This window comes from Danio rerio, chromosome 2, assembly GCF_052040795.2.
Source record: "Danio rerio strain M-AB ecotype USA chromosome 2, GRCz13ab, whole genome shotgun sequence".
NCBI lineage: Eukaryota > Metazoa > Chordata > Actinopteri > Cypriniformes > Danionidae > Danio > Danio rerio.
Window position 1 is genome coordinate 37,064,501 of NC_141022.1, and position 15,430 is coordinate 37,079,930.

Genomic DNA, 15,430 nt, shown 5'->3' on the forward strand with positions numbered 1-15,430 from the left:
TCAGACCAAAGAAGAGAAGATCAGCGAAACAAACTACTACATTTCATTTAAATAGTCCTGTTATGTGTGAATCAGACAATAGCCTTCGATTAAATAAACTCTCTACTGATTGACATTTTATATTAGCATCTTTGATTTATCCAGGAGGATCTCTCCTGGTCTAAAAACTCCACTGCACTAGCCAAAAAATCACAGCAGCGCCTCTACTTCCTCCCCATACTCAAAAGAGCAAGAGCACCAGCCCCAATCATGTACACCTTCTACAGAGGCACTATTGAGAGCATCCTGACCAGCTGCATCACTGTGTGGAACCTGCAATGCATCCTGCAGGAAAACACTTCAACACATAGTGAGAACAGCTGAGAAGATCATTGGTGTCTCTCTCCCCTCCCTTCAGGACATTTACAGCACACGTCTTACCTGTAAAGCCCTCTGCATAACAGCAGATGCCACCCACCCAATGCACAGCTTCTTCAGTCTGCTGCCATCAGGAAGGAGACTGCGCAGTCTCCAGGCCAGGACCAACAGACTGAGGCCCCGTTTACACTAGTGCGTTTTAGTTTTAAAACGGCGTTTTAGAATGAAAACGATCCGCGTCCACACTCGCGTTTTACCCAGCGTTTCTGAACTGCTCTCCGTCCACACCAAAACGCTGAAAACGCACATCACGTGACCACACACACTCTTTGGCAAGCGCTGCAGCCCATCTACCCAGATGAGAGCTCTACTAGTCAGACTTCTCATCAAGCATCTCCCGCTGGATCTAATCTCACTATATTTATTAAACGGGATATTTCATTCATCTTGTTGTCTTTATCTAACGACATGTTCCCTGACTTTGGGCATTGGAATATATTATTGTTCTCAGGTAACGTGTTTTGGCTGAGCGCAAAGATAAGTTAATGATTAATGTAAGCACGTACATTCTGTATATTGACTGATCGCTTGCCTTTATTTCCTATAATGTATAAACTTATTGTATGTTATACTGTTATAATGGCCATTATCGATTATTAAAACTGATATTCAGCAAAAGAGAGGGCGTGTATTTTCACTGAATTTGAAAGGAGGCAGTTCTTATCGGCTCCGTTTAGTTATAAATATCCACACAGTGAAGATGACGCTCATATATGCAGCACGACGCCTCAACATTTCTGCTGTCTGTTTAATTGTTAATATTAAAATGGAAATAGGCAGTTCCTTATATCATGTTTACATTTTATTGTTGAGAAAGTGAAACAACGTAGCCAGGGTGATGTGAATGAAGTTATAAAGTACACTGTTCCCTTTAAAGATTTACCCGTGTCCTCGGTATAGTCTCTTTTCCATATCAAACTGAAAAGAAGAGACTGCAGCCTTGATCAAACTTGCGAAGTCTGAACTTACAGATGCAAGATGCAGGACTGAACTGTGCGTGTTAGGCTACTCAATAATGAGGAAAAGCCCCAATCAGAGAGGCGAATGTCTGCAGCCCCGCCTCCGTTTTCAGATGTCTCCGTTTTCCATCATCCACACTGAGACGGAGCAGCAGCGTTTCAGAATGAAAACGGCTTCTCCAGCGTTTTCGAAACGCTCCGTTTTCGGCGCTCGAGAACTCCGGTGGACGGATGGCGTAACTGTAGCAAAACTTATGCGTTTTCAAACTAAAACGCATTAGTGTAAACGGGGCCTGAAAGACAGCTTCATACATCAGGCTGTCAGGAAGCTGAACTCTCTCCCAGCTCTGCTCCCCGCTCCCTTCCCACGCACCTCCTCCCCTCGCACCTCTGGACTCTGACACACATACACACACACTCACACACACAAACACACACACACACACACACACACACACACACACACACACACACACACACACACACACACACACACACACATACTCATACTCATCTCACTTTTTGCAGACACAACATACTACCTCCCAATATGACACTGTCACTTTATCACAATTATCATGTTTACAAGTTCTTTTTGCACTATACTGTTCTTTATCTGCACAACTCTGGTTTACTTTGCACTCATTTGCAATATGCCCTTAATGTCACTGTATTGTTTACAATTTTATTACCTATGTATATTTTTTAGACCACATTTATGTGCAATGTATATACTGTAAATTTTCTTTTTCTTAAACTCTACTATTTTTATATATATTTTATATTAATGTTAAGCACCTTGGGTCTGAGAGTAACGCAATTTCGATTGTCTATATGTCTTGTACATGTGGCTGAATTGACAATAAAGCTGACTTTGACTTTGACTTATCTTTTGAAAGTCATCAATTCATCCACTTATGAACTTGGTGTTCTGCTGGGTAGAGGAGGCTTTGGGCTTGTTCAAGCAGCAAGCCGACTGGAAGATGGCCTTCAGGTATACATTTTCATGAAATAATATTTAGATTACTGCTTTAAATCAGAGTATCAGATAAAAATAATGAATATATATGTGATTATCATTTTTGTGCTTAATTAAACTGCTTCTTTGCATTTATATTCTTGGAGCTCGATATGTCTGTTCAGTGTTAACAACTGAAATATCAGCCTGGGGGCTGTTCCAGAAAGCCGGTTATGTGACATACCCGGGTAAGTTTGAGAGTAAGTAGGTGGATAACCTCAACTTTGGTTCCAAAATCGGAGGTAACTTCTGGGTATGTTAAGTAGCCATAGCAACTTACTCTCTGAAGATAACCTGCTCCGGAGCAGGTTATGTTCAGAGAGTAAGTTGCTATGTTTCAGAGTTTGTCGGTTTCAGAGAGTTTACTGAGCATTGCGTGCTCTTTTGATGAGAATATTTATGGATGTGGACACACAGATACAAGTTTTTTCGTTGTGAGAGGGTTATAAGTGCATAGTTTTTTTCATAACCAAATTCATAATGTTAATGTATTTAACAAACCTTTTTGAAATCAAATGTGACAAGCCGCGGGTCTGCGCTTACCATAAAAAACATTCAGTGCAGCTCTTTGTATTCGCGTCAGGGCATTTTAGGCAACTGTACAATGTGGCAGTAGGACCACCTGTACAGTATGCCTGGCACTGAACTGTTTTTTACACTTTTGTACAGTTCCTTGGTCATACATTACTGCGTATCATTACACAGATGATTCAGAGCACGGGAATAGCGTAGTGGACAGTGCGTCGATAAAGAACAACGGAGCGCACAACGGAGCGAGTTCGAATCTCACTTACAGATCTTGTGTTTTTTCTCTCCTTCTGCACCCTCACATTTTTCTGTATAATATTATAAGTGGCAGCTTTGTCTTTTGTAGGAAAATATATATTTAATTTAAGATGCAGGACGTCGTTCTTATATATACATTCACGCACACAAACCTACATTTTTTAATATAATATTTTTTTCAGGGTTTCTAAATGCTATTGTGTGCATTAATTGCAGCTGATTTTAAAGCTCCATCAGTCACTAAAGGACACTGATAATATAAAATTTGTCCAAAGTATAAGTGTGCAGGTACAACTTAATTTTCTATCCTTAATCTTTTGGTGTTTCAACTATTAAACTTATTGCTGCTTCCACTTACCAGCTCATATGTGATGACCCCACCTCATCACTATGTTGAGGCTAAATGGCTGATTTTCAAGAAGTAATGATTCAAGTGTATAACACAAATATAGTAAAAAAAAAAAACTATAAAGCAAATGTTGCTTAACACAATGTTTATTTTTAATACATTTGTATTATAAAATAGAATCATTACTGGGCACTACATTGTTACTTGCTGGAGGACAAAAGATACCCTTTTCTGCCTTATACGATGACACCCTACCTGCAGCCTGACCCAGAGGAAATCTCAGTGACCCAAGCAGACAAAACAGATGGAAGAGTGCTAAAAAAATATAATTAGTCAAAAAACTATGTTTAATCAAATATTTTGGTCTGTTCATTTCTTCATTTCCTGAAATAAAATGAATGATTTTTTACACTGCTTTATACACGCACCTTTCAACGTGTAACATATTTTTCATATACATTTCTCACCTTAAGTTGATGCTCATGTGACTTTATCTTTGAAGATGGACCTTATACAGCTACTTTAGAATTTAAATATGTAGATAAAAGATTTTGTGATCCAAGAGTAATATTCAAATATGGAAAAGTGCAGAAAATTCTTACACTGCTTGTTAGTTGAGGCAGAAGGAACTTCGTCTGCATGCAAAATAAAAAGAACCTAAAGCTATCTGACAACAATCACTTACAACAGTGACAGAGTGTGTGGTTTAAGTCAACATACTCAAAAAGGATGTTAAAGAGTAGTTTAATTTATCATTACAATAAAATGGAGGGTGGCATGTGTAATTTAATGAACTAATAAATTTTCTTATTATTTATTTTTTCTTTTCTTATCTATTTCTTATTCTATATTTCTTTCCTTCGTTGAAGCAGATGTGTAATCTCTGTGTTTAAAACCTCCAGCTTCGCCTCTGTAAAGTGCGTTGCCCTTTTTTTCTCACCGTGACTTTCTCGTGAATTCGGCGATCTACTGAAAATGCCTTCAGGTGTGTGCCGTGCACGCGCATTAACCCGCGGTTATCTTCAGGAGGTTGATTTAACTAACTCTTGTCACCTGTTTTGGAACCAACATACTCGCGGTAAGCAGGTTTTGGGTAAATCAACCGAGAGTTTAGGGTTTAGCAGATGGTAAGTTAACCCAGCTTTCTGGAATACCCCCCTGATCTCATGAGAAAACTGAACTATTTTGCCAGTTAGTGGTAATAGGTACAAATTCCTAATTCAAATTAATTTGTATGTAATAGTAAGGTTTTTAAAAGAATGCATGGTCAACCTGGATGAGCAAATTACACCAATGAGATTGTACAAATTCATACGAATTAACCACTAAATCAAAAAGTTGCTGTGAGATAGTGTTGGAAAAATTTAAACTCTGAATGCAATGATTGTGTATAATTCCATAACACATCCTTCTTCGTTTTGCTCAACAGGTGGCAATTAAATTTGCCCACACCGAGAACGTCAAGTTCATCAACATTGTAAGTAGGCTGGGCTTTTCTACTCTCAGTGACTGTTTCACTTCAGATACTTCAGATACTTCAGAGTCGATCATTGACGAGAATGTGGCACGGGTTATCATGCGGCAAGCAACAGTGGCAGCGCAAACGTGCTGCCGACGCAAAGTGTTTCACCGCGATATTAAGATGGAGAACCTCCTGATCAACCCGGACATCCTCGAAATCAAGTTGATCGACTTTGGATGCGGGGAAATCCTCACCGATGCACCTTACAGATGTCTTGCTGGTATGTATGATCCCTTAAAACTGTGAAGCGTGTATCAAACTGTAGTGAGGACCTTGAGTGGGTCAAGCTCTTACGTAGCATCATAGAAGGAAATCCACTAATCAATTAATACTAAATATTTAGGCACTATTTACTCGTCTTCGAGTGATTTTAATCTTTTATGAGTTTTTTCTGCTTTTGAACACAATAGAAGATATTTTGAGGAAAGCTGGAAACCTGTAGCCAGTTAGTCGGAAAAACAAATACAGTACTATGGAAGTCAGTGGTTACAGGTTTTCTACTTTCTTTAAAATATCTTCTATTGTGCTCACAGAAGAAACTCGGGAGGTTTGGAACTAGTCAAGAGTGAGTAAATGATGACAGTTTTAGTTTTTGGGTGAACTATTCCCAAAAACTGACAAACATCTGCTTTATCTGTTGTAAATCGAACAATTATTTGATTAAAAAATGAATAATGGTTAAAATCTTTCTCATTCAGGCACAGATCACTATGTCCCGCCTGAGTTTCAGATGACTGGCGAGTACCACGGTGAACGTTCGAGGTTACAGAAGTAACCCTTCGTTCCCCGAGGAGGGGAACGGAAGTGCTATTAAGTGGATTTGATCTTTGTGAAAATCTACGAAATGGGAGGATTCGGTTCAGAAGCCGCTTGTCTGAAAGAGTATTGAACGGGCCAATGAATGCAATGAATTGGCAGCGTAAGCTTGCACAGGTGTGCTTCATTGCCAATTATCCCAGCATATAAGCACACCTGGAGCGAGCAAACGCCATCCTTTTAAGCTGAAGAGACTTTCAAACAGCTAAGGGACAGTCATTATGGCGACGGAGTATAGCACTTCCGTTCCCCGAGGGTTACTTCTGTAACCTCGAACGTTCCCCTTCGGTTAGGGAACTTCAGTGCTATTAAGTGGATTTGATCTTTGTGAAAATCCACGAAATGGGAGAACTATGGAAAGCGCCATAATGACTGCACCTTACCAACGCCCCAGATGAGGGGATAGTCAAGCAAGCGTCACGCACCCACATCATGGGAGGCGCGGTCCTCCAACGTGTCCCTGGCCCTAATTTATCCTACTTCAACAGAAGTCTTACGGATTTAGATATATTTTTTGGGAAGTCGTGAGCATCTAGATAATTCTAGGAAATACGACAGTACGTTGGGAAGCGTGCAATCCCGATAGGGAGGACGCTGCGGAGGCCATCCGTTACCCAAGGGGGGATAGATGGCAGAATTTACATATGGACTAGCCCTAAAAAGGGGGAGTACGCATAGCAAAAGAGTGGTTAGCAGAGAGGGAAGACACGGGTCCACCCAGGGGGGGACTTAACCGTGGCGGAATAAGCATATGGAATCGCCTAGTGGGGATCACGCATAGCAGGCACCTATACCCAAAACGCGGGCTGACCAGTGGGCAGACCAACAACGTAGTGGGCCAGCAGGTGACTCCTCCGCTGAGTCAGTGCTGGGGGCCACGGAGGAATCTGCAGGGCTCACCTGACGGGGAACTTTACTGACAGATAAAAAGGCGCACGTACCTCCTTGTTAGGGAGAATGGCGCAGCAAGCGTGTTTCAACACCCCACTGAATTGTTTCCTCAATCACCAAGGGTTACCTAATACCCTTGAGGAAACCGGCTCCACTCGCAGATTGTTAAACCTTGCAAATGTGTTGGGTGTCACCCAGCCCGCAGCTCTACAGATGTCTCTTAGAGAGGCGCTGCGTGTGCGCTCGAAAGGATGCGAAGCTCCGAGTGGAGTGCGCACGCACTCTCGGGGGACACGGCTCACCTCGGCTCTGATAAGCGAGAGAATGGCATCCACAATCCAGTGGGAAAACTTATTAGGGTACGGCACTTCCCTGCTGCCGACCGCCATAACAGACGAAGAGCTGCTCAGATGATCTAAACTCCCTGAGTGCGGTCCGGATAATACGCAAGACGCAAACTGAACAATAAAGAAAGGGCTGGGTCTGCCTCCTCCGAGGGCAGCGCTTGCAGGCTCACTACCTAGTATTAAAACGGAGTGGTAGGAACCTTGGGCACATATCGCGGGCGGGGTCTCAGGACGTGAGAGAAAGCCAGCCCAATTACAGGCACGAGTCACTGATCGAAAAATGCCTCCGGGTCCCCGACCCTCTAATCGATATCAACGCGACCAGCAGAGCTGTCTTCAGGGACAGAAAGATACTAAGTCGAGGATCGAAGGGATCTGACGCGGCTTGTGTAGCGAGGGCGAGATCCTAAGAGGGCATGAGAGGGGGCGGGGTGGATTAATTCGCTTAGCGCCCCTGAGGAACCAGATGATGAGGTTATGCGTTTCCACGGTGCTGCCAGCCACCGCATCATGAGAGCGGAGATGGTAGCCACGTAACCTTGAGTGTGGAGGGCGACAGCCTGCTCTCCAGCTTCTCTCGGCATAAAGAAAGCACAACGCTGATGTGGCAAATTACGGGGGTCTTCTCTGTGAGAGACGCACTATTCAGTGAATAGACTCCACTTCAGGGCATAGGCGCGCTCTGCTTTAGCCCGAGTGACGGTATTAGCCACCGCAATCGGAGGTTACCTAAGTCTTCCTCGCGTCTAAGGACCTCCAAAGATCGGCGAGGGTGCCAGATGGTGCCCTGTCCCTGAGAGAGTAGGTGCTCTCTCGAAGGGAACTGCCAGGGGAGGGCTATCGCGAGGGAGAGCTCTGACATCCAGGTCTGGTTGAGCCAGAGGGGCGCAACCAGCAACCTGTTCCTCGTCCTCCCTGACCTTGCACAGTAACTGCGCGAGCAGGCTCACTGGGGGAAACGCGTATTTGCGCATGCCCCGAGGCCAGCTGTAAGCCAGTGCATCCGTGCCGAGAGCACTCGGTCAGGGAAAGAACAACTGGCAATGAGCGATCTCGGGGGAAGCAACAGATCGATCTGGGCTTCCCTGAATCGCGCCCATATCAGCTGAACAGACTCGGGGTGGAGTCTCCATTCTCCAGGACGTAAGGCTGCCGTGAGAGCGCATCGGCTGCACGGTTGAGCTTGCCTGAATATGAATGGCGTGCAGTGATTTCAGCCGCGGATGACTCCAGAGGAGCAGACGGCGGGCGAGCTGAGACATGCGGCGAGAGCGCATACCCCCCATACGGCTGATATACGCCGCCGCCGCCGTACTGTCCGTCCTGACCAGCACGTGTTGCCGCTCCAGCACCGGAAAAAAACGGTGGAGAGCGAGGAACACTGCCAACAGCTCCAGGCGATATGCCAATGCAACTGGGTACCTTTCCACAGGTCCGCAGTCGCATGCCCGCAACGCACAGCCCCCCAGCCTGTGTTGGAAGCGTCTGCTGAAACGACAACAAGACTGGACGCCTGTTCTAGAGACACCCAGGCCTGTAGGAACGAGGGGTCTCTCCAAGGGCTGAGGGCGCGGCGACACAGCGCAGTAACAGAGACTCGGTGTGCGCGCGCGTGCCATGCGCGTCTGGGGACTCGATCGTGAAGCCAGTGCTGAAGTGGTCTCATATAGAGTAATCCGAGCGGCATGAAGCGGATGCGGATGCCATATGCCCCAGGAGCCTCTGAAATAGTTTCAGTGGGACCACTATTTTACTGTCGAGCTCTCTCAGACAGTACAGCATCAGCTGAGCGCGCTCTCCGCAGAGGCGCGCTGCCATGGTGACCGAGTCCAGCTCCAGCCCGAGAGAAGAGATCCTCTGCATGGGGGTGAGTTTGCTTTTTTCTCGGTTGACCTGAAACCCCAACAGGTGGAAGTGCCGGAGCACTTTGTCTCTGTGCATAATCAATTGCTCCGAGAGAGGGCAAAAATAAGCCAGGCGTCAAGAAAATTGAGTATGCAGATGCCCGCGAGCCGAAGGGGTGCTAAGGCACCCTTCGCGGGCTTGGTGAGGACCCGCGGAGACAGAGAGAGCCCGAGGGGAAGGCATTTGTATTGCCAAGCTCGACCTTCAAACGCAAACCGCAGAAACTGACGGTGGCGAGGAAGAGTGTAGACATGGAAATAAGCGTCCATCAGGTCTAATGCTGCAGACCAACCCAGAGGACGAACGCACCGGAGGATGCACTTCTGTGTGAGCATTCTGAACGGCAGCTTGTGCAGACAGCGGTTCAAAACGCGCAGATCTAGGATTGGCTGTGACCCACCGCTCTTTTTGGGCACGATGAAGTTTTGGCTGTAAAACCTTCCTCTCCATCTCGGCTGGAGGGAGCGGCTCGATTGCATCCTTCGCCAGGAGGACAGCAATCTCCTCTCGCAAGACAGGGGACAGGGGGCTGACCCTGGCGAATACACACCCATGACTTCGGGGGCCGAATAGCATAGCCGAGTCTGATTGTCCGTATGAGCCACCGCGAAGAGCTGGCCCGCGCTAACCAGGCAGGCAGAGCTCTCGCTAATGGACTCATCGCTACAATTGCTGACGTACCAGCAGTGGGGCAGCGCGGAGTGGGTGTGCTGATCCGGGAAGCGTGCGGGTCCCACGGAAAAGCTGGAGGTGAGATATTTGCTCTCACTCCGCACCCGAGCTCCAGAGGGAAGGCTTGAGGGGTGGGAGAAAGGAGATCGTCCTCCCAGCGCTCGTGAGCCACTGGCGAAACGCACCGAATCTGCAAGCTAGAAAGCATAGCGTCCCAGACTGGCAGATTTCGGGCTGTCACATCCGGGGAAGTGGAAAAGTGCTCTTTCATGATGTTTTCATGGCAGTAAAAAGTGCCGTTGGAAATGGGGCCCCGCCCTCCAGCGGGGAAAGAGCAAGTTCCCTCTTCTCCAGATGGCCTGTCCCAGGGACGCTTCTCGGTCTGTTGCCGGACTTAGCGGCGTTCTGGGCAGGGGTGCTGCCTGCTTCCGAGGTGCCCGACACGCTCGCTTCGCCAGAGGCGTGTGCGGGGGCGGAGCAGCTCTCGAAGGCGGGCGCCTTCGGCGAGGAGCAGGTATGAATGGCACGGCTGGCGGAGCGGGCTATGGACCGCCGATAAGACATCACCCATCAACTGCTCTCTCACCGCCTTGAATTCATAGGTGATTTCACAGACGGTGTCGCCGAACATGGCTTGGGATATGGGGAAAGTCAAGAAAGCGGACTTTGTCGACTTCGCGCATATCAGCCAGGAGTGGCGCTCCTGGATCACTAATGTGGACATTGTCCTCCCCAACGCACACGCAGCGGACTCAGTAGTCCGAAGAGCTAAGTCGGCGGCGGTGCGAAGCTCGTAAGCCTGGGTTGGACCCACCCTCGTGCAGCTCGGCCAGCGCCTGCGCTTGGTAGCGCTGGTAGGTGGCTATCGCATGCAAGGCGGAAGCAGCCTGGAATCGCTGGTCACAGCAGGAGGAACCCTCATCGACTCGATCAGAAAGTCTCTGAAGCGAAAAGGATGGCGTTTGCTCGCTCCAGGTGTGCTTATATGCTGGGATAATTGGCAATGAAGCCCACCTGTACAAGCTTACGCTGCCAATTCATTGCATTCATTGGCCCGTTCAATACTCTTTCAGACAAGCGGCTTCTGAACCGAATCCTCAAATTTCGTGGATTTTCAAATCAAATCCACTTATAGCACTGAAGTTCCCCAACCGAATGAGAACATTTGACCTGATTTCAGTTCTTAGTTCTTTCATTCATTTTCTTTTTGGCTTAGTGTTTTTATTTGAATTTTCATTTTATTTAAAATATATTTATTTAGCTTTTTGCATGTTTATTTGCTATGCTGAGAAAATGAAATAATTTATTTTTTGGCATGCTGATTTATGTGAAATTGCGAATACAGGTTTGTAAAAAAAAAAGAAAAAAAAGGATTTTTTGAGTATTCTAAGATCAGTTCAAACTTTTATGAAGTTTTAAAATTAAAATCAGTTGTTCACTGTATGTGTTTGGCTTTTGTTTTAGCAATCATGCTGAAAACTTTTAATTAATTTTATTTATCGGCTAGTCAATTACCTGCCTTCAAATCTACAGTTATCGTATCGGCCAAAAATTCTATATCAGTGTATCCCTAACATAAGATGAAAAATGTTTGCAAATTTGTTTTCACTGCAACAGTCGTTATCCAACAAACAAGCACAAGTTCAGTTTTCTTCTAAATAAATCTCAAAGATTTATCTCTAGCAAGTAAATAAATAACAAAAAATGCAGTAGCATATACTATACAATGGGCTATATGCACAGCTAGTGTTTTTCAGCCAATGATGAACTTCTGGTGAAAGATTAATGTGACTATTTTCAATTTAATAAGGTTCCTTTTACTGCATCTATGTTGTAATGTAATTCAAATATTTTCATTTACATAGAATTAAGCATCCATTTGGTTGTTAAAGCGTAAAAGAGACAAAAGACGATTTAAATGCAGGTGCTGTCAAAAGCGGCAGGCTAGCACAGAAATTCTATTGAAAACACTGGGGTAAAACTAATTTCCATATTTCAAAAACATGAAACAGAAAAAAATAATTTATTTCAGTGTATCTTGTTTGGTCTGATTCCCACTTTATATCATATCATAGCCAGGCAGTAAAGATTACAGTTTTTTTAAGAAATCAGATCCTAAATATGGCAAATTTTGTATGGGATGAAAATTAACCGGAAACCCTGGGGCTGGTGGACTGAATTTAAGGGCCTACTCACACTATGCCATCCGTACCATGCCCAGGCCCGTTTCCCGGATCGTTTGAGAAGTGTGAGTGCGCTGAATCGGGCTCAAGCACGGTTCACTTGGCCGGCTCTGGCCCGGTTGGAAGAGGTGTGCCTGAGCGCGGTTCACTTGGGCTTTAGCGCGGTACGCTTGTGTGTACGTGCAAAACGTGCCAAAGCCCGAAACTGGAAGCGAGACGTGACTTTTAAGGGGTTGTTTCATATGGATTTATTAAAGAGCCCATATTATGGGTTTTTGAAAATTCCCCTCCATGTAGTGTGTAACACAGCTCTAAGTGAAGTGAAATATCCAGCTAAGGCGTAAATCTGTAAGAATACAGTGTTTAAAATGGTTGATTCATCTATAAAAGAGTCGACTCATAGTGCTTCAAACGAGTCGCCTTGATACATTCATTAGGTGTTTCGCCATGACGTACGAACGAAACCAAGTTATTCACGTGCATGCGCAAACCCGGGAGATTTTAAACCTGAGGCCCCGCCCTGTGACGCAGAAACCCACACACACAAACACACGCACACAAACATACCGGTCGATTGAAGTCACACTGCAGATGGATATTATTGAGTCTCTACCCAAAGATGAAACATCAGCATTATAACCAAGCAGTTGGAAACCACTGGAAACTTCTGGAAACTACATGCTACAAACAATACTTCATCTGCGTTTGTTGAAGGAAGGATCAGTAAAGAGTAAGTTAACTTACTGATGGACGTCAGGATGGGTTTCTTCCTCCATTTCTCAAGTGTAAGTACGTGCGATTAAAGTTGTTGCCTCGTTGACTCTAGCTTGCAAATGTATTTAGTTGTGATTTGTTACTTGTAACCAACGGTACTGTATCAGATTAACTGGCTATATTCTCTTATCGCGTGCAAAGTCACGTTAAAAACACGACGCGTGCTGCTTTGTTTACGGAGCTCCGTGGTAGAGGTCTGCATTCCCGCGGTGCGGGAATAAATTTCCGAATAAATCGCGGGAGTGGTCGGTAACGGGTTTAATTTGGGACGGGAGCGGGCTGTCTAGCAATATCACGGATATTGCTATGCGAATGAGAAAGAGAGAGAGCTTTGCCTGTGTGTCTGCTTGGTGCTTGTGTGTGTGTGTTAGTACGCACGCGCGCGTATGAGAGAGAGAGAGCTTTGTCTGTGTGTGTGTGCTTGGTGCTGTGTGTGTTTATACAGACAGCTTGGCTGTCTGGACTGTATAGCTGGGTGATTTTTGGTTTTGTTCTCCCCCGCTCTTTAGCGGGTTCGGGCGCGGCGGGCAGAAAACGGGGCGGGTCGGGCACCGGGACAACAAATTCTTAATATAAGCGGGAGCGGTCGGGTTCAGGCTAAAACCTTGCGGGTGCGGGCGGAAGCGGGAGCGTTGTCGTCCGGAGGTGTGTGTGTGTTTTTGTTTGTGTGTGGCAGCTAAAATCCACGCCTACACTATCGAGCGTGTATGATCTGTGATTACTTTTTATATTGCTGATTAGCTATTGGGCATTTCACTCTCTGACTGAAGGCAGTCGACCAATCGCGACAGACTGTCATCGGTCCAATCAGCGCAGATTAGCTTCGTGCTAAGGAGGGGTTTGGGAACAAATGAATCACTGGATGATTCATACGGGAGTCACTGGAATAATTAGGTAAAAATAAATGCAAATTATAAGACCATGAAAGTGTTTTTTGACCTTGCATGCATATTAGACTGTTGTTGGAGACCCTTACAACCAAGATATGACCCTATTTCATGTATAATATGGGCTCTTTAATCATTCTTACTGTTCTGTGATCGCAAAACTGCTGTAGTTTATTAAAGACGAGAACTCCTCACAGCATGACAGCTGCGCGCCTTCAGCAGACCTCCTCATTCCTGCAGCACGAGAGCTTTATGATTGTTCATGAGCGACAAAAGTGGCGGATCTGTGCGGTGAAATATCTGACTGCGTGTCACCGCATCCCTAAGGACTGTTTGGCGAAATATTTGACTGCATGTCAATGCATAACAAACGACTGAAAGGATATATCTAGAGAAATCTCCACTACTGGGTGAGAGGGTATGGCAAGCCGTTTTAGCATTTAAACCTTGTTCTGACTATCCATAAATATATTTAGAGATATCTCTAATTATATTTTGACTAGTCATAATTATAATTCAACTAGTCAGATTGGAGATATCTGCAAATATATTATGACTTACTAGTCATATTCCTCCATTGACTTCCATTGAAAAATATTTGCAGATATCTCTAAATGAGTTTTGACAAGTCACAATTGTAATTAGAGATATCTCTAAATGAATTTTGACTAGTCAAAAATCCAATTCAAGATATCTACAACTGTAATTCGACTATTAGTCAATCAATTAGAGATATCTTCAAATATATTTGTAAATATCTCTAAACATGACGAATTAAAGATATCTCCAAATGTATTATGACTAGTAAAACTCAACTAGAGATATCTCTAATTACAATTGTTACTAGTCAAAATTCATTTGGAGATATCTGCAAATATTTTTCAATGGAAGTCAATGGAGGAATATGACTAGTTACAATATATTTGCAGATATCTACAATCTGATTTCGTACTAGTACAATTGTAATTGCAGATATCTCTAATTGTCATTCTGAGTAGTGGAATTATAATTATGACTAGTCAAAATATAATTAGAGATATCTCTAAATATATTTATGGAGTCAGAACAAAGATTTAAATGCTAAAAAGGCTTACCATGGAGAGCGCTTCTCACTGAACAGAGCAGCAGCGATGACGTAAGCGTGCCAAGGCCCGATATGGTGTGAGCACGGGCCGTCGGGGGAGACGGGAGGGGGGACAAGCGTGCTTTGGCCCGGTTCGAGGCAACTGTACCTAGTGTGAGTACGGGCTTAAATTCTGTGTGCAGATCTCAGAACCAGGACTGAAAAACACTGTCCTAAGGTAATCACTCAGCTATCAGTAATCAAGTTTAGCTCTAGATTACCTGTCTCTTCTCCTCTCAACTTTTGTTGTGTGGGTCAAAGGAAGGGCTGACCATATGGTTGGATACTGCTCCACAAATCATTCAACAAACTCAAAGGAAGTCTCAACATTTCTTCACATCCAGCACAACACCGAGGCCTGAAACTGAAAAAAAAAGGATTTTAAAAATGTTTAAATACAGTTAACTTTGCCCAAGTTACTAAAATAATTTTTATTTTACTTGCCATGAAACACGCTCTTTGTGATGTTCAATCTCTTGATTCTGTATCCTTGCCACGCACTTGGAGATGGTTTGGATGATATGTGGTTGTAACTAAAGGGTATTAAAAATGTTACATAAATACTAATAACAGCACCATTATGTATAGCAATATTTGAGCTCTAGACAAGTTAGAAAGCAAATGAGTACTCCAAACAAAAAAGTATGAGTGATTTCCTTAGTCAGACACTCACGCCTCTGGCTAAATGACACCAAATCACAAAAGAGAAAGTTAAAACTATTTGTTAATTTACAAATTGTCTTAACTAATGTTAAATATTGTGATTTGTTGAATGAAACCA

At 44.4% G+C, this 15,430-nt stretch overlaps 1 protein-coding gene across 1 annotated transcript in view; it reads left to right on the plus strand.

Annotated features, from left to right (window-relative positions):
• Positions 1-2,260, plus strand: part of LOC137487498 (uncharacterized) — a 35,800-nt gene extending 33,540 nt beyond the window's left edge. The window contains exon 27 of the mRNA XM_087240200.1: positions 5-2,260. Coding sequence (XP_087096326.1) covers positions 5-55 — 51 coding nt within the window. The 3' untranslated portion in view covers positions 56-2,260. The remainder of the gene's footprint in view (positions 1-4) is intronic.
• The last annotated feature ends 13,170 nt before the right edge of the window (positions 2,261-15,430 follow it).